Source organism: Corvus cornix, chromosome 17 (genome assembly GCF_000738735.6).
Source record: "Corvus cornix cornix isolate S_Up_H32 chromosome 17, ASM73873v5, whole genome shotgun sequence".
Taxonomy (NCBI): Eukaryota; Metazoa; Chordata; class Aves; order Passeriformes; family Corvidae; genus Corvus; species Corvus cornix.
In genome coordinates, this window is record NC_046346.1 from 1,750,371 (window position 1) to 1,767,896 (window position 17,526).

General features: G+C 44.3%; 2 protein-coding genes across 2 annotated transcripts in view; one reads left to right on the plus strand and one right to left on the minus strand.

Moving 5' to 3' along the window:
• The window catches only part of MORN5 (MORN repeat containing 5), a 14,652-nt gene extending 1,013 nt beyond the window's left edge, over positions 1 to 13,639 (minus strand). Inside the window, exons 1-5 of the mRNA XM_039561754.1 lie at positions 13,556 to 13,639; positions 13,058 to 13,205; positions 12,668 to 12,779; positions 11,678 to 11,809; positions 318 to 432 (exon numbers count right to left, since the gene is read on the minus strand). Of these exons, the coding sequence (XP_039417688.1) occupies positions 353 to 432; positions 11,678 to 11,809; positions 12,668 to 12,779; positions 13,058 to 13,205; positions 13,556 to 13,602 (519 nt within the window). The 5' untranslated portion in view covers positions 13,603 to 13,639 and the 3' untranslated portion in view covers positions 318 to 352. The remainder of the gene's footprint in view (positions 1 to 317; positions 433 to 11,677; positions 11,810 to 12,667; positions 12,780 to 13,057; positions 13,206 to 13,555) is intronic.
• A 41-nt stretch (positions 13,640 to 13,680) lies between these two features.
• On the plus strand, positions 13,681 to 16,195 carry NDUFA8 (NADH:ubiquinone oxidoreductase subunit A8). Its single transcript, XM_039561941.1, has 4 exons — positions 13,681 to 13,781; positions 13,866 to 14,029; positions 15,327 to 15,492; positions 15,950 to 16,195. The coding sequence occupies exons 1-4, from the start codon at positions 13,731 to 13,733 to the stop codon at positions 16,085 to 16,087; spliced, it is 519 nt and encodes a 172-aa protein (XP_039417875.1). The 5' UTR covers positions 13,681 to 13,730; the 3' UTR covers positions 16,088 to 16,195.
• The last annotated feature ends 1,331 nt before the right edge of the window (positions 16,196 to 17,526 follow it).

Here is a 17,526-nt window from a genome sequence, read left to right on the forward strand (position 1 = left end):
AGCTAACTAAAATCTGGGAAAATAATGTTGATTAAGATGGATTTGAATGACTTCAACACCGAATCTGAGGCACTCTTTTTAACAAATTGTTTTCAGGCTTAATAATGTTTATACATACTACACTGCACACCTCTCAGGAATATTATTGTGAGTACAGTCGGCTTTTTTGCCGTGGCTTTTGCTCAGCATGACTGATTAAATGATTATTTCCATTTTTGTTTGTGCTGACAAAGATGACAGAAAGATTATATTCCTGTCGAGGGAACGGGTGAGACAAATCCACGAGGACAAATTGCGCTTATTGTGAATCAGATTACCTGCTTTGCTGGAATATTGTCTAGGAAAAACTGTTTTATGGTTTCGGTTTGTGCTCAGTTGTTATATCCCAGGCTTTCCGGCAGGTCCGAAGGATCCATTCATGCTCATCATTGTCTGAAAGGGAGAGAAAGAGAATGTTAAATATCCCCATGTCAGATCTGCTCTTTGCATCCCTGGGGTCCAGCTCAAACAAGCCATTTTTCCTTTGAAAAATAAATCCATTTTTTAGCCATTGGCATTTCTTAGAACACATTTTTTTTGTTTGTTTAAAAGATCGTGTGCTGTTGTGTGGGAATTTGTCAAGGCAGGAGATACTGGATCTGTGGCAAGGACTGATTATTCATCTGTTTGATAAGCATAGCTTGGGTGAACTACAAGATTTACATGTACAGATTTTATATTTTGTCTTTTTGGGCAAAATATGGAGGAGAAATGTTGAAACAATCAGAAATTAAGAGAGGCATTTTTTAAATACTCTGGCTGTGTTCCTTGTTGGTTTATGAAAAGTGAAGGTAAAGAAAAATTTCTAGTAAAATCCCAGGTTCTCGTCTTCCAGCTTTTCTTTCCATGCTGTTTTTGAGATGTATGTTGTGGCAGGTATTGATAAGCTGATGTAGTGGCTGAGAGATATTTTAGACCAACTCCTGAGTCCCTTGTTAGCATTCATGTCTGTCGTATTTATTCTGAGAGCATAATGACAGTGTGGAAAGAAAATAAAAGCAAAGACAATGTAGGAAAAAAAACTGACCAGCAAAGTTTGAATAGTAATTTTGTGCATGATTTACAAAAAAAATAGCTTGGTGGATGTTAAGTTGTGGCTTCTTAATTTCAGGGATTTAAATAGTCTTGTCTCCAAAAACTGTTCTGTAGCCATTTCTTTTGTGTTTGTGTAGGAGAAAAGAGATCTGTGTAGTAAACCAGGAAAAACAAACTTCAAAAAGCCTTGGAAAAAAACATTGAAGTATTACTTAAAACAATACCTGTAATTTTTTAAATATAAATGAAATATATTCAAGCTGCTTCTTGTGTTTACCACTGTCTTAACAAATTCATATTAGCTGCTTGTGATGTGTGTAAAAATCTTAATTTTGAGGATTTGTGGCAGCCCTTGTTACGTAAAAGAACAGATGACTGGGAGGAGGACGGAGCTGAGTGGGTGTAACCCCGGTGCTGCGACCATCACGGTCCCATTTATTCACACTGCTGAGCACTCTGCTTAGGCAGGTCAGAAAAAACGGAGAAAGAAGCATGTTACTTCTTTAGGAGTCAAATTTTCATGGAGATCTTTTGATTGTGGAGTTGTACCTTTATGTTAAAGCGACAGAGGAGCATTTGAAATGCAAAAGGCAGGAAGGTCCTGGGAATGATGTGTTAAGCTCAGAAGTTCCCAGAGGGGTATGTGACAAATTCTGATGCACAAGTCCTCAAGCCTGGGGGTTAATCCCATTGACTGTGGTGGCTCGTGAATCAAGTCAGCTTTGTCTTTCCTTTTTTCTTTCATTGCTGGCTGAGTGAGTCGGGCACACACCCATAACGTGCTGCTCACATGCTCACACACAGCTCTGCTGGCATCCTGGTGAGGGCAGAAAGCATCCTGGTGAAAGGAGGAAAGCATCCTGGTGGAGGCAGGAAAGCACGTGCCAAGGTGCTTGCTTTAATGACTGCAAAATGTTCATAATTTGGATAGAATAGTTAAATTCAGCTCTTTCTGTGTTTCACTGGTCTCTTTTTTATTCCTTATAGATTCATAGATCCATTACAACATACCCCGTTAATGGCACATTTCTAATATGGGTATAAAGTAGGAGAAAATAGATGCTGAAAAAACATGCTAAAAGGGAAATTAAAAACATGAGCACTGAATCTTGCTTAAAGACCACGCAATCCTCACGGGCAGATTCCACTGAGGGCTGCAACAGGAATGCAAATGTGGTCCTTAAGCTTTCTTAAAAACAACATCCAAGCCATGATCAATGTGCTGGCTTTTGTTCTATGCTCTAGGTGTTGCAGATGTGAGCCTGTGACAGATGTTGTCCAGTCTGTGTGGCTCTGTGGCTTTAGCTGGAATTGCCTTAACCAAAAAAAATAGTTTATCTGAGCTTGTAATAACTGCATGAAAAGGAAACTTTTGTCTATTTGTGTCATGGTGAAGGAATAAGAAAACTTAGAGATGCTGTGTATCACCACGTTTGGCTGGTAGCTGGGCACACCTGGCTCACCTGAGCACTAGAAATAACCAGCCTGAGTCTGTCTGAGCCTTTGACAGCACTCACTCAGCTGAGTATCAAGGGTGTAAGCACAAAGAAAGGCAGATGTAACTTGGCTTCACAGGTTTCCAACATACCCTTGGTTTGCCCAGATTGTTTCCTTCTGCACTCTGGGATTTCCTGGTCTCCTAGGAAAGCACCCAGGACAAGTCACTCCATGGATCTTAGCCCTGCCAGACTGGTTCCAAAATGTCTTGGTTCATGCAGTGATCTGAGCCCGCGCAAATTAAATACGTGTCCATAAGCCCTGCTTAACCTGCACATACTTTAACCAGATGTAAAAACTGAACGAGCAATGTGAATTTCAGCTTCATGTATGAAAAGGAAAAATAGATGTAATGACTCAACATAAAGTAGATCCCTAGAACTGCCATCCAACCCAGTGTGATGTACAACTGGTCCGTGGTCCAGGTAACGGGAAATGAAAGAATTGATCCAGGATAGGAAGAAGAACCACAGCCCAGAGATGAGAATGGCTCCAGGGCTGGCTATGGGAGAGGAGGCAGGGAAATATTAGAATGTAAAGAGTTAAGCTATGGTAAAACATACTTTTGCTACACTAAAGAAGACTGGTTGATAATTACTGTAGTTTTAGGGCTATTTGAATCAGTGCAGCTGCAACCTCTTCAGTAGTAACCCCTGAAACAAGACAAACTGGGTTTATTGTACTGAACAAGTCTTAAAGCTCCTCCCTGATTGTTAGTAATTGGCAGCAATGGACTTAACAGCCTCTTGACTACCCTTTTTACACTCTACCTGACTGTGCAGCTAACAATTTAAATCACAGATGCCGATCCTTCTTTGTGGCAGCTGCTTGTTAACTACACGTTCCTCTTTTTCTGTCACTGGCTGCTTCCATAACCCTGCAACACCAGGGTTAGATTGGAGAATCACATTTCATCAATATTTAAAATGGAATTAAACCTTGAAGTTTGATTAATGCTACCAGATAGTGAGTTGTAATTACTATTTTGCAAATTGCAATTGTTTGAATATGTTAATATGATTGTCTAAGCACATCTTCACCTTCAGAAGTAATTTTCCTTTTAAAAAAGATTTGAAAAAAATACAAACTCTTAAATCAGTGCTAAATTATCACCCTGTGCACAATTAGGTGGAATGGGGCTCTTGGTGTGGTGTGCTGAATTTTGTGTCAGCATATTCATCTTTAAAAGTTTATCCATTTTTTTAGATTTTCCTCAGTAGAATAAACAGTGATGGAACAGACTTTGCTGAAAGAGGACTAACCATGCTGGTATTCGAAGGTAAAGGAAAAAAGCTTTGTCTGAGCATTTCACTGCAATCTGGTATATCCCTGTGCAGTTAGTAAATGTTACCCAGTTATTTCTTCCCAAGTCAGTGAAATATAATCATTATTATCATGACATATTATTGGAATCTTGAAACTGAGACAGCAAAAGATTGTAATGGACGAGCTCTTGAATTATTTCCTTGTGTCTCAATCAAAAATGAGATCAGATTCTAGCACCCACTAAATATATCTTGAATACCGTGGGTGAGATCCTCAGCCAGCCCACACTGGGACAGCTTCTCTGTTATTTTTTGTGATTAATTCAGGCTGTTTTCATTAAGCAGGCAGAGGCACATGGAGCCAACCCCGGCAGGCACCTGCACGACTGGTCCCCAGAAACAGCATCTGCCCACAATAGGTGACTAACCAGGGGTGCAAGTGCTCCTGATCTCCTGTTGGACACTGTCCACACAGCCAACAGGTCAGTCTGGAGGGTCTCTTTAGGTAAATAAGACCCAGCTAAAGCTGTTGGTTGTAATGTGTTCCTGTAAGTAGCCCATCTCAAAATTGGTTCTTCTCACCAAATATTGCTTGGCAAGTCTCTGCCTTGTTTTGGGGGGCTTTAGGGGAAGTTCCAAATGTCAGCAAAGTCACACAGGTGTTGCAACTGCTGTTAGGTGTATTCCACAGTAAGCTCAAGCTGCAGCCCACTTAAATCAGTGGATTTCTGCTCTCTGCAAAATGAAACCACTTGCCTCCTTTCCAATGTTCAGGCTAAAAGCAGTGGCAGAAGAGATTTCCCCAAATACCACGCTCCAGATTTATCTCTCATCTGGGATTAGAAACAGCTGAAAATTCAGGGTGGCCTTGCTTCAGGGTGCTTTCAAGGGATGACATGAAAACACACTGTAATTTAGGTGCGTTTAATCTTCCTATATTAAATGCATATTGCAAAGTTTAGAATTATTTGCTTCTAACTATCGTGTTTCTGGGTTGCTTATGGAAACCTCAGCTGTGAGAGACTTCTGAGGACTCTGCATGCTTAGGTGCCTGCCACGGCACAGAGCTGAGACTGTCAGCACAGGCACTATTGTCATGGAGGCTTCTCTTAACTATTGCTTTCCCAGGAAACCACCGAGAAGTTGTGTTGAAATCAGAATACTCAGTGGCTTAAACAGGGAAAAACCTACATTGCTCACCTTTAGAACCTTGTCTGAGCATGCCAGGTCTTTGTAGCTGTATGTGTTCCTGGTGTCTTAGATGCTGTCTCTACGCTGGAGGCCTGGTGCACTCTGAAATTCAGATCCGTGGCTCCCTCCCCTGCCCAAGAGCAAGGTGGGACCAGATGTGAGTGGGTGTCATCCCTTTGTGTGCTCTGTTAGAGCCCGTGTGAGCGACGAGGGGAGTCAGTCGATGTCCCTGGGATGTGCCCTCACCAGGCCAGGGAGCGCTCAGAGCCCTGGCACGGCCGGAGGCCCAGCCCTGCTCAGCTTTCCGTGCCCATGCTTTGGAAGGGTGTGTTTACAACACACCATCCTTGAGCAGCAGCTGGGCTTCCTCTCTGTTTGCAGAGGGCCAAGCACATGCAGCCCATTGTAAACAACAATATCACTGAATTCTTTCACATCCCTGACTCCTCCCAGCACCCGCAGCGCAGTTTAGCGCAGTTTATCGCAGTTTATCGTGTTCTCCCACTGCACAATCACAGTGACATGTGATAGCATCTCAGCCATGGGTTCTGCCTGGCACACCCCTTCCATTTCCACTGCTCCCTCCGGGTCCCTACCACCCCTTTCCTTACTGCACCTGACCCCACCAACGTCAAGGCTGGCAAGAAAACAGAAAATGTGTTCTCAATTAACCTTTGCTTCCACCCACAAATTCTCACCCTTCCATTCTCTTTTAATTACTGTCATTCCAAAATGGCCCCCAAATGAACTTTCCATCTCTTGTAAAACTTGTTTTCACATGAACTGTATATTGAATGTAAGTGCCTATAGGACTCGTGTGTAACCTATTTAATGGATTCACAATAGGATGGTTAGCACCCAAACAAAGGTGTTATTCTTGGCATGCCACTCTTTGGAACTGAAACTTCCACAGTTTTCAAAAAGATAAGACCAGGAAACCAGAAGGAACAATATATCTGCAAAAGCTATAGCTACTGAAATTACCATAGTAACTTACATCATGATGCAAATATTAATATTATCATTGCTGGCTTTAGTCTGGAATATAAATTATCTTGGTTCGTAATCTATTTTGCTGAATGGAGGACATTTTAGATTAAAACATATAATCCAAATTTAATCTAAAAATATTCTTGGTTGCTCAGATGAGAAGTCTCCAAGTATCTCTGTCTGTCACCTGAGCAGACTTTGACACTGTGAAAGACATATGTATGAATTTTGCAATGGCATCCAAAATGTGCCTGATCTTAACACATTTCTATATAAAAAGATATGAAAAGAGCATATGACGGGTAGGAAAATTGGTCCAACATTTTAAGAAGTGTTTAGGGTAAAGTAAGAAAAAAAAAAAGAAGGGTAAGAAAACACCCCCAACTTCTCATAGGAGTCTGGGATCTTCATTTTAAATGAAGCAGACTCAATTTCCCTCTGCCACCTTCACTGCTCAGCCATTTGCCTTGCCCACTCAGCAGTCCCAGTGTGATCTTGCCAGGGTTCTGCCTCTCCTCCTGCTGAGATTTGGCTCCTCAACTAATTTATCTGTTAAGCATTGGGTATTTAGATCCAGAGCTCTGACATCAGAACAAAAGCTATCTAAGTAAAAAATAGGAAGAGGTAGATAAGTGGCACTTGGAGATCCAGATCAAAGAGTTATAATACAATTTCTGACCTGCTTCTGGATGTAATACTTTTCAAAGCTTCTGACTACCCCAGAGTCTGGAAAGCAAGTACCAGAATACTGGAATTGTATGAATGTGGCTAAAAACCTATATCCTGGGACTAGATGCAAGGGAAAAAAGTATGTGGGAGATGGAGGAGACAAGACCAGGAGGTGAATTTGTAGGTAGCTCTGTAGAGCCTTGTGGGCAAAGAGAAGAAGCTGAGTGCCAAGGCAGAGAGAGAAAATATTTTTTGCAGTGGTATTTTGGAGGAACATGAATCAAAGATGCCAGAAAGAGGAATTAGCAGTAAAAAGGACAAGCACTCCAGCTGTTGCAAGAAAAGCAAAGGGCTACTCACATTCATATGCTCTACTTGTGTAAACGGAGAGCAGTGTTGGCTCTCTGCTTTACAACCCTGCTTTCAGAAATAAGTTTGTCAGCCAAAGTAAAGAGAAAAAGATCAATGGATTGCAATAAATGGCATTTAACATAAAAATGAGTAAAATTTACAATCCCGTTAACTTGTTAAATGTTACAAAATCAGCAAACAATAGACACAATTTGTTTTGTTCAGAGCCCAGAGGTAGAGACCAAATCCTCTAAATTAATTTCTGCAAAAGCTGGGGTTTTTTTCCAAACAGGTCTGGATCCTATTCGTTGTAGAATATACTGATTACCAACTATTTTTAAGAGCTTTACACAAACATTATTTCTTTTGTTGTGTGAAATGCAGAATCAGCCATCTGGCAAATGCCCCAGAGCTAAAATCTTTTACATGACATATAATTCAAAATGATTAAATATACAACAGAAAATAGCTATAGCATTGCACTTAAAATAGCATGAACTTTTACTGCCGATCAAAACTGATTTCTTTAGCTTAACAAGTATCCAAAGAACAATTATTTGAAGAGCTTTTAAGAGTTTCAATATGTAGGAACTAAACCTCATCTAAATTCAGTATCTTAAGTCAAATAAAAAAGAAACAAATGTACAAAAGATTAAATGGTCCTGCCTTATAAGTAGACATTTAAATCTATGGGAAGCTAAATTCATTCGAACAAAAATCCCATATTCCCTCTGTATGTGTATTGCTGGGGCTTTCCTCTCCTTGCTCAGGGCATCTGCCAAAACAACTCGTACATTCTTAGGCAATGACTAGGGACTAGCCTGGAATCAGGCTGTTCATCCACTCCCTCCATCATCAGAAAGGGCAATTTCAAAGAAGAACAGGGAATAAAGCTCTGTGCATGATCCCTCAGTGCAGTCAATCTTTTTTCCTGCACCACAGTCGACTCGAAGTTAAACTTGCTGTCTTTTTTCCAGAAATACTCCAGGCCTGAAAAATTGCCAGGTCCTCATCCCACACCCAATTCTCCAGTAGTTTCTGAGAAAGAGCACGCAAACATCTGCATGTATTTGGGGTACATGAGGGTAGGTACAGAAATATTACCCTGAGCGATTATTGAGTGGTTATGGCTGTTTCTCAACTACATTTTTCAGGCAAGTCAAAGTCTACGTTTCCCAAAAAGCACTTGGTGTAAGTCAAATCTGAGTTGTAAGGAAAAAAAGTCCGAATGTAGGAAATTTCTCTCATGGATTTGCATAGCTGGATAAAAACCTGAAATGGTTGAACATATCATTGTTGACTGTCCAAAAAATTTGTGCTTCTCAGTCCTCTCAGACCAAGCATGAGAGCCTCCAACCCAAGGTAACAACATGAGGAAACTGTAAGTCTGTGATTATTAAGGCTTAGAATTAAAATGGCTTTGCCCCCTTGCCTGGGGAGTCAGCCCAGCCTTACAACCAAGGAACCTCAGATGTTCTAACCCCAGACTTCTCTAAACTATACGAAAATAATGTTCTTGAATCTTGACCTTTTCAGCTTCTAATGATTCCTGAAGCAGCAGGATTTTTCCTGCTGCTTTTCACAAGACTTTCAGGCTTGTAGAAATGCTGATTGCTGGCTGGCTTGGGACTGCAGTAACACCAAACCCCTCTTAATAAGACACTTGTTCTGGTATTCTGGACCTAATCCTGCTGTTAATTCAGTTCCCTGACTGAGCTCTGAGTGAAAAGGCAGATTTTGTGTCTTTCTGTGTCTTTTGATTTATAGTAAGAGGTACAAGTATATTCCAGGTAATATTGACTGCAGAAGAAATATGAAAATAGTAGAGCAAAAATCCTCATATTAAAAGAGGAAAAGCATGTTTTATATTATTTAACCCATCCCTGGGAAAACCACAGGAGAAACAAGGCAATTTTCATCAGAAATACCTTTGCTTTTCATCAAGACAGGCAGGTGACCCAGGCAATCTCCTGAGGTCTTTTCCATCTCAGTATAAAAAATTTCCTATTTTTGATGGTATTTGCTTTTTGAAAGTTATGGGCTTCTCTGATATTCAGAGGGCCTAAAACTTGACTGTCACAACTCTTCTTGTACCTCCCTGCTTCGCATTAAAAAATAACATCTTGTAGTTTCTACTTTTCACTGAAAAACTGGGAAATCTTCCGATCTTTCTATTGACCAAACTCTGTTACAAAGGTGCCAGGAGTCCTGTTTCTGGGGGAAAAAAAAGAGGAATACTCCTGGTGAAACAGGAGCCTGGTCCCAGTATCTATTCAAAATAAACAACGTATCTCCTTACAAATGAGCCTTCCCATTCTTATTTATGTGCTCAATTTTGCGTACTTCGCAATACTGGAAAAAAGAAAAGCTTGAAGAACACATGGAGAATCAAGAGAAATTTGAGCATCCCCAAGGAAACAGAGGTTTAGGGACGGAGTAATAACTGCGAGGCTGTAATGAGAATTTGGAAAACTTCGCTAGATAAAAACGTATAACAAAGCTGTTGCTGTCATCTCATTCCCTGGGCCTGATTATGTTTTCACGATGGGCCTTTGCACTGCTCTAGCAGCGAGAGCTCTCTGAGTAAATGAGTATCAGACCTCCGAGCTAGCGAAGTGCAGGGCTTGCCAGACTCCTCAGGAGTCTCTGTGGTGCTCGACATCCTCTCATCTCCACAGAGAAGTGCTGGAAGCAAACTCAGGAGTTTCAAATGGCGGCTGCTTTCCTCTCCTCTGGAACGGTACCTGGATGCTGCCAGTCTGGAGGCAAGGCCGTGCCAAAGCTCAGTGATTCCTCACTCTCCTCCACAAACAGCCCAGAAACAATTAGGAATTGCTTCATAATAGGGCCAGGGTGAAAGGTGAGGACTGGAGTATTCTGAAGCCTGCTGCCAGGGCTGAGGAAGACAGTGTCATTTTGGTAAACCTGTCAAGCTGTTGTAAGATCTTCCTGAATGCTTCCTACCATCTGCTTTTGATGCTTTCAAGACTTGGCTGGAAGCCTGGAGGTTTTCCTGCTCTTTCCTGCCCAACCTATAATGGAGTAATTCTGGATCTGTTCCCTGTCATCTCAGCCTCTTCCTCAGTTTCTTCTGCTTACAGCTGGGGTTTTTTTAATTTTTTTTTTCTCTTTACTTCAGTGGCCTTGTGCCCTGAATCATCTCTCCTGGGGCGGCAAGAGTTCCTCTGATGTTGAACAAGTGCCGGGTTTTTCAATTGTGTTCATGTTCTTGAGAGGAAGGGTCTGGCCTACATGACACATTCCTTCTTCACACTCACATCAACAACTTTAACTTTGTGTCCAGGCTCTGGCTGGAAGGGCCACACAAAGCCCATCTCCATGACTCTCTCAGGCTGCACGCTGTGCCGGGCTGCTGAGCCAATATTGATTGATATAATTTGTAGGGTTTGAGATAAATGTCATAAAGGACAATGAGTTCAAAGAACAGATTAAAAAACAATAAATTGAATTCCAAGGCGTTCCCTCCTGTACTAATCTGTGTAGGTTCCTGTGTTTTTGGAAAGCATGTTGCTTATCTTCCTCATCAGTAGGCCCACTGCATTCCAGTATTTTGGATCGATGCCATTTGTAATAATCTAGATCAGTTTTTATTCAACGTTTATAAAACAGGCCATGTATCACAGGGTATATTTTATAGCAGATGGTATCTCCAATTCATTTAACCCCCCCCACTTCCCTCCTCCAATATCACAGTGCACACTCACAAAAGCTCTTGAAAGTAGAGTAGAGCAGAATTTTTTTACAACAAATAGTAAATTTGCTGAAAAATGGAGTTTCCAAGCAACAAAAACTGTAGCACACTGAAAATGAAATGTTCTGTTTTCTAGAAAAAAAGAGGTTTTGCAATTTGGACATTTGAGAAAAAAAAAAAAAGCAGGGTGGGTGGTTGCTTTCAGAAATCAGTTTCATTTTAAAAACGTCTGCACTGAAAAGGTGATAAACACAAAGATTAAATAGCCAGAACACAAATTAGGTTTTCTTCAGGTCAGATTAAATTTTTTGAGTTATCCCAATGTCAACTGTTTGAGGATATTCTGTGGCTTTTAATTTGAAAAGTTTCTCTTTTGGCTTGGTAAGAACTAATTTTCCCCAAGGCTTATTAATTTGGGGACTTATCCATGTATTTGCCAGAGTCTACTCCAAATACAGCTCTCCAAGGTGAAGGTTTCCTGTTCAGGAAGGTAAGACCCAGACTCATTTTAATAAACTGGACTATTCCAACATGTAGAGATAAGCACATGCTTAAGCACTTTTCTGGTTCACAACATGGAGCTTTTCAGCTTTCAGGATCAGTGACGTGCCACTCACAACCACTCCCTTGCTTGAGATCATAACAGAAGAGACTGAAGATTTTTCTGAGATTAACATACCAAATGCTAATAAAATGTATTTATTCATATATGCTTGGGAATACTTCATTGTAATTTTACAAAATATTATTTGTACAGCTCTGGGGATACATAAATCACCGAAAAAACAAATAAATTAAAGATATTTTACCTCAGTGATAATAGAACCAAGTCATGGAGTTGTTTATATTTTGGCTTTAATCAGGCAACCTAGAAGATATGAGAAATAAACTCTTCATAGTTTACCTTGCAGAAGAAGTTAAATCATACCTGCATTTCTCAGAAACTTGTGTTTGTAGTCAACAACAACTCTGGTTTTGGGGTTATAGAATCCATCCCCACAGTCATAACAACCTTCTGGGATTATTTTGGGAGGATCCAGGTTTGTAAGCTGAGGAATGCCTGAAGGGGAAAAACAAGGTTTGATTTTTTAAAAAATTTATGCCTTTGATCAAGATAACTAACATACATCTCCATGGTGTTTGCTATAAAAACAACATAGTTACTTCACAATAAATTTTGTAAAGCATTTTGTCAATTTTGCAGATGTGGAAAATGAAAATGGAAAAATGCACACACGAAGATTGTGTGATAATAAACTGTCACTTTGATTTCCTCATTCACAGTCCTGGGATTCAGCCCACCAAGTTAACATTACAAGTACAACCCTAAAATCCAAAATGGGGCCAGGAGAGACTTGCTGGCCTCACAGAACTCCATGTCATCGCTAAAATATTCTATGTATTGTGTGTATTATGTTACAGATTTTACTCACTTTTTTCCTTGTAAATCCACCTTTTGACTACAATAAACAATAACATTATAGAAGTCTTTAGCAAAAACATAGACTGAACACAAACCTACTAAAAAGCTACGTGGGGCAGATGCATGAAACTTCATTTGATGTCCTGGATGCAAACTAATTGCCTTTGCTCAGCTTTTCTGTATCAAAAGCACCCTGCTGGTGCAGTGAGGGTGAAAGGTATAAAAGGGTTAATCAGGATATCAAAAGCTGTAGATAATAAAGCCCTGTCCTGTGGGTCATCACTCCAAGAGACCCGCTATGGATGCAGTGCTGCATCCCAGGCTGTGCTGGTGGAAGGTGGTGTCCACATTCTTCTGGCAGCGTCTTAGGGTTGTATGAAATTAGCCAGAGCATTTCTGCTCCATGTTACTCATGTAGCCGAATTAATCTTTCTTAAGCAAAGTTGTTAGTTTAATTCCTTCCAGACTCTTAGGATCGCAAACGCAATTTAGTACCTGGCGGTTTAAAACCAGAACAGATTTCTGTATAAAATCTTCTGTCGTAGCCATCGCAGTAATGCCATTTTTCCTCATCGTATTCGAGACCATCTGCAAAAGTGAATTTCCCCTGCAAAACATGTTTAAGTGCAGAGTTAATAAACATGATGGATGGACGGAACGCCAAGGCCAGGTTGCACCGGCAGAGCCCCAGCAGGGCCAGCGCGGCTCCGCTCGGCTTTTGTCGGGAATCCTGTCTGCGGTGCCCGGCCGCCAGCAGCCTCTCCCCACCCCGAGGGGCCGAACTCTGTCTTGGCTCGGAAATTCACGTATTTCACCTCAAAGCCTCCCTGGCGGCGGGGTCTCCTGCCAGCGGAGGCCCCTCGCGCTGAAGCCCCCCGGCCGTACCTGCGTGGGCGCCCCGCGGACCCAGAGCGCCCGGTACCCGCCGCCGCTGGGGAGCAGCAGCTCGCCCTGCCCGTGGAACATCCCGTCCCACAGCGAGCCCCGGTACTCGGTGCCCGTCGGCAGCGCGTAGTAGCCGAATCCTTCCATCCTGGGAGAGATGGGGAGGTGGGTGATGGCAAACCCGCGTCCCCGGCGCCCCCCGGGTCCCACCAGCCACCACCCCCCCACCGTGCCCCCATGGCCCATCTGCCACCCGCAACGCCCGCGACTCCTCGGCCCTCCCGGTACCCCTTTGCTCGCTCCGTCGGGCCCCCGGTCCCACTTGTCCCCTGCGAACGCCGCTGGGCCCTCCGTGTCCCCGTGCTCCCCCCCCCCGCCTCTTCCCGGACCCCCCGCTCCCACGTGCCCCCAGCACACCCCGTCCCGCTTCCCGGTTCCCCCGAGTCCCCCCTGCCCTTTCGCGGTCCCCCCGTGTCCCCGGTTGTCCCCCGGCCCCACCTGCCGCGCATGATGCCCCCCAGGTACCGCTCCCCCGCCAGCTCCATGGCGGCCCCGACGGCGCGTCCCGGTCACCGCGGCAACGGCCCCGCCCCCCGCCCGCCGCGGCCCCGCCCCCCGCGGCGGCGCGTGCGCGGTGCGGGGCGGGCGCTGAGGGCGCTCAAGGAGAGCCGCCATGCCCGGGGTGCTGCGCGTGCCGCCGCTCGAGGAGCTCGATGTGCCGGAGGTGAGTGCGTGAGGGGCAGCGGGACCTTTCCCGCCCTGCCCTGCTTTCCCCGCCCGCCCTCACGGCCGCTGTGCCCCGCCGCAGGTGACGGTGAGCTCGTCCGTGCTGAAGGCCGCGGCGCACCACTACGGCTCGCAGTGCGACCGGCCCAACAAGGAGTTCATGCTGTGCCGCTGGGAGGAGAAGGACCCGCGCAAGTGCCTGAGGGAGGGCCGGCAGGTGAACCAGTGCGCCATCGACTTCTTCAGGTGAGCGGCCCCCGGCCGGGACACACCGGCGGAGCCGCACGGGCCTGCAGGTGACGGTGCTGCGGGGCCTTGCCCGGCAGTGTCATTGGAGCGCTGGCGGTCACTCCTTCCACCTCTGCTCTGGAGACAGGCTGGGAGAGCTGCGGGTGTTCAGCCTGGGGAAGAGAAGGCTCCGGGGTGACCTTAGTGCAGCTTTCAGTACCAGAAAGGGCTACAAGAGAGCTGGAGAGGGCCTTGTCACAAGGGTATGAAGTGACAGAATAAGGGGGGATGGCTTCACACTGACAGAGGGCAGGTTTAGATTAGGTATTAGGAAGAAATCTTGCCCTGTGAGGGTGGTGAGGCCCTGGCACCGGCTGCCCAGAGAAGCTGTGGCTGCCCCATCCCTGGAAGTGTCCAAGGCCAGGTTGGACGGGGCTTGGAGCAACCTGGGATAGTGGAAGGTGTCCCTGCCCCTGGCAGGGGGTGGAACGAGATGAATTTTAAGGTTCCTGCCAATCCAAGCTATTCTGTAATCCCATGATTCTGTTTAAAAATGCTGCCACCATGATGGCCTTCAAAACTTTTACATTTGCTTCTTAAACTCCTGGGGATAGAGGCTATGTGTTTTGTCTTGATTATTTATACATTAATTTATTGTATCATGTGAAGCTCTGTAGCCCTTGGTTCAGAGCAAGTGGCCTGGGTTTTTGTTGGGAACTGAGGGCAGTGGTGTGAGGCTGCTGCACCTTGCAGCTGTGCTATGAATTCCAGGAAACCAACCTGAGCATTGCGTTGTCTGTCCTCCCTGTCTCACAGGTGCACCACCTGCGTCTCCTGACCAAACATGTAGATCCAAGGCATGTGCCAGTACTGCTAGTAAAGGACCTGATTTAATTACCTCAAGGCATGTCCACCTTCAGTCTAGCAGCTGAAACCTCTGTTCTAAGCACGGCTTCTTGAGCTTTAGACACAAAATCATTTGGAAGCATTAGAGCACTCTATAATGTAACTAAATTATTTGGCAAAACAAAGATGTCTTGTGGAGGGGCTGTGAACATCTACCCAGCAAAAATACCCTCCACATATCAGTTAAGTTATTGCTGTCTCCACGTGCAGTTAAGCTATATTAATTATAGCTGCAGTGATGGAAATTATACAGGTATTTGATACAAATACTGACTTGACTGAAAGTTTAGATGTTCCTGAGGACTTAAAGCTGCAAAACCCACTTTATCCCGAGCTGAGGTTGGAATGAGTGCGAGAGAAGAGCGCTGAGTGGTGGTTGCTGAGGGGTTTGTGCCTGTGCTGTCCCCAGGAGCATCCGAACGCACTGTGCCGAGCCCTTCACCGCGTACTGGACGTGCATCGACTACAGCAACCAGCAGGAGCTGCGCCGCTGCCGCAAGCAGCAGGCAGCCTTCGACTCCTGCGTGCTGGACAAGCTGGGCTGGGTGAGACCTGACCTGGGAGACCTCTCCAAGGTAACTTCTTACCCTTTGGGGCAGACAGGCAGATCCTGCTCTCCCTCCTTATGCACGTTTTGTCCAGACCAGGTCTCCAGCATCTCTTGGCCAGATGGTGATTCATGAACTCGGCACTGGGAGTCTGTGGGATGATAAGACTGGCAGCATTTTTCAGGGTTGCTTTTCCAGAAGACTTGCGCTTTTCTTAAACAATGAAACTCTTGCTGTTTGCTTTTCCTGGTGTAGAGACTTTTCCTTTAGGAATGAAGCCCATACTCACATGGAGCTACTCTGTAGTTGTGATGAAACACCCCTCCCTTCCCTTTTCTTAGAAGTATTGAGGAGCTCTCATCAGCTGAACAGTGTGTCCTTAGTATTGTTTGGTTCTTCTTCCTAGTTCTTCCTTGAAGTTCTGACTCAACCTGGCTCTTGAATGCTGTGAGAAGTTGTATCACTTCTTTGCATTTCTTTCCAGGTTACAAAGGTGAAGACAGACCGTCCTCTGCCTGAGAATGCCTATCACTCTAGACCCAGACCAGAGCCAAACTCACCCATTGAGGGGGAGCTGAAGCCCTCTCCCTTTGGCAGCAGGCTCTTTTTCTGGTCCTGGTGAAGTGGGCAGGCTGTGCTGTGACTCAAGTGCAGAGATGTGGCACTTGCACATGTAAATTGTGTGGTGTGTGTTGGGTATTATTAACAATTAAAGAGCCCCAAATCATTACATGGCTGAGCAGACTTCTTTAAACTCATAGCAACGAGAACAATGCATTTCCCTGTTTTGCTCAGAGCTCTCTGCAGTCACACAGCCCTTGGGACCCTCTGGGCACCAGTAATGTCAGCTGGTTGATCATGATTACCAGGATTGTCTGTGATGCGTACAAACGTAGTTCCAGTCTTTGACTGCTGTCCCATCAATCACAAACTGGCGTGAGACTTGATTTACTTACTGAGAACATTGCCTCATGGATCAAGGAAACTCTGGGAACAAACAAGTCATTAATGTCTTCCCTTAGTCTTGCAACTGATAATTGTGCATTTTTTCCAAGGGACTCCTGTAGAGGTTTAACCTAAAATCTGTCTTGGAGCAAGGGGTTTCTGGAATCTGTGGCATTTGCTGGGTATGAAGGCAGTGCTGTTTCTGCCAAAAAGATCCCTGTTGTGCTTCCCAGCTGCTCATACAACATTGGTTGGTGACTTCCACTTTTTGGACTGTTCTGTTGGGGGAACACAAGCTACTTTATCAGAAGAATCATACTAAATTTTCAATACCTTTCAGGAAAAATTTTCTCCTAAGGGATCTTGTTCCCCATGAAGCAGTGTAAGAAAGGAACTTGTATTCTGTCTCAAGGCCTTGACTTAAAGGGTTTGGGGCAAATCCTTCTCAGTTTTTAACTGTGATGTTCTTTTTGATAGAGGAGTTAGTGAGCTTTTTAAAATGTATCTTTTCTACAATATCTGAAAGTCGTGTTTTTCATAGGATTTGGATCTAGTCTTTCATTCACCTCCACCCAATAGCAAAAAACCTTATTCTACAGGTCAGAAAAAAATCCAGTGAACTTGTTTTTCCCAAGGCAATGTGCAATTTAACTTGCTCTGGGTGAGAGCTGAACATCGTTCACCTGAACTGTGGCAAAGAGTAGAACTGTGCTCTGCTCCTTGAGTAGCCTGCTGCTAGTAGGATCTGAAGATTTGCCATCTCCTTGTTTGAGGTGGGATTAAACTGTAATGGTTCTATAGCTGCAGCATATGTTTCTGATCCCTGAAGCTAGAGGGAAAATTGTGTAACATTTATCTAAAAATAGCTTGTGCACTGTGTGGCTTCTGGGTTCTTGCTACTTTCTGCTGGGGTGCATTGACTGAAACTCGAAGCAGGTGCTCTATTTGCATTTTAATGTACATACCAGGCTGTCTTAGCAGCTCCTTGTCTAAATCTGTGAGCCGGTGCTGCACCTTTGCAGTTTCTCCTTGCAGATCACTGCCACCATCTCGGAGCAGCCAGGTCTTGCTGAAGAAAGATAACCCTTCTCTGCTGAGACTGAAATCAGGACAAGC

Coding starts and splice junctions, on each gene's coding strand:
- NDUFA8 (XM_039561941.1), top strand. CDS start 13,731: ATGCCCGGGGTGCTGCGCGTGCCGCCGCTCGAGGAGCTCGATGTGCCG. Junction 14,030..15,326: donor TGCGCCATCGACTTCTTCAG/GTGAGCGGCCCC, acceptor TGCTGTCCCCAG/GAGCATCCGAACGCACTGTG. Junction 15,493..15,949: donor ACCTGGGAGACCTCTCCAAG/GTAACTTCTTAC, acceptor ATTTCTTTCCAG/GTTACAAAGGTGAAGACAGA.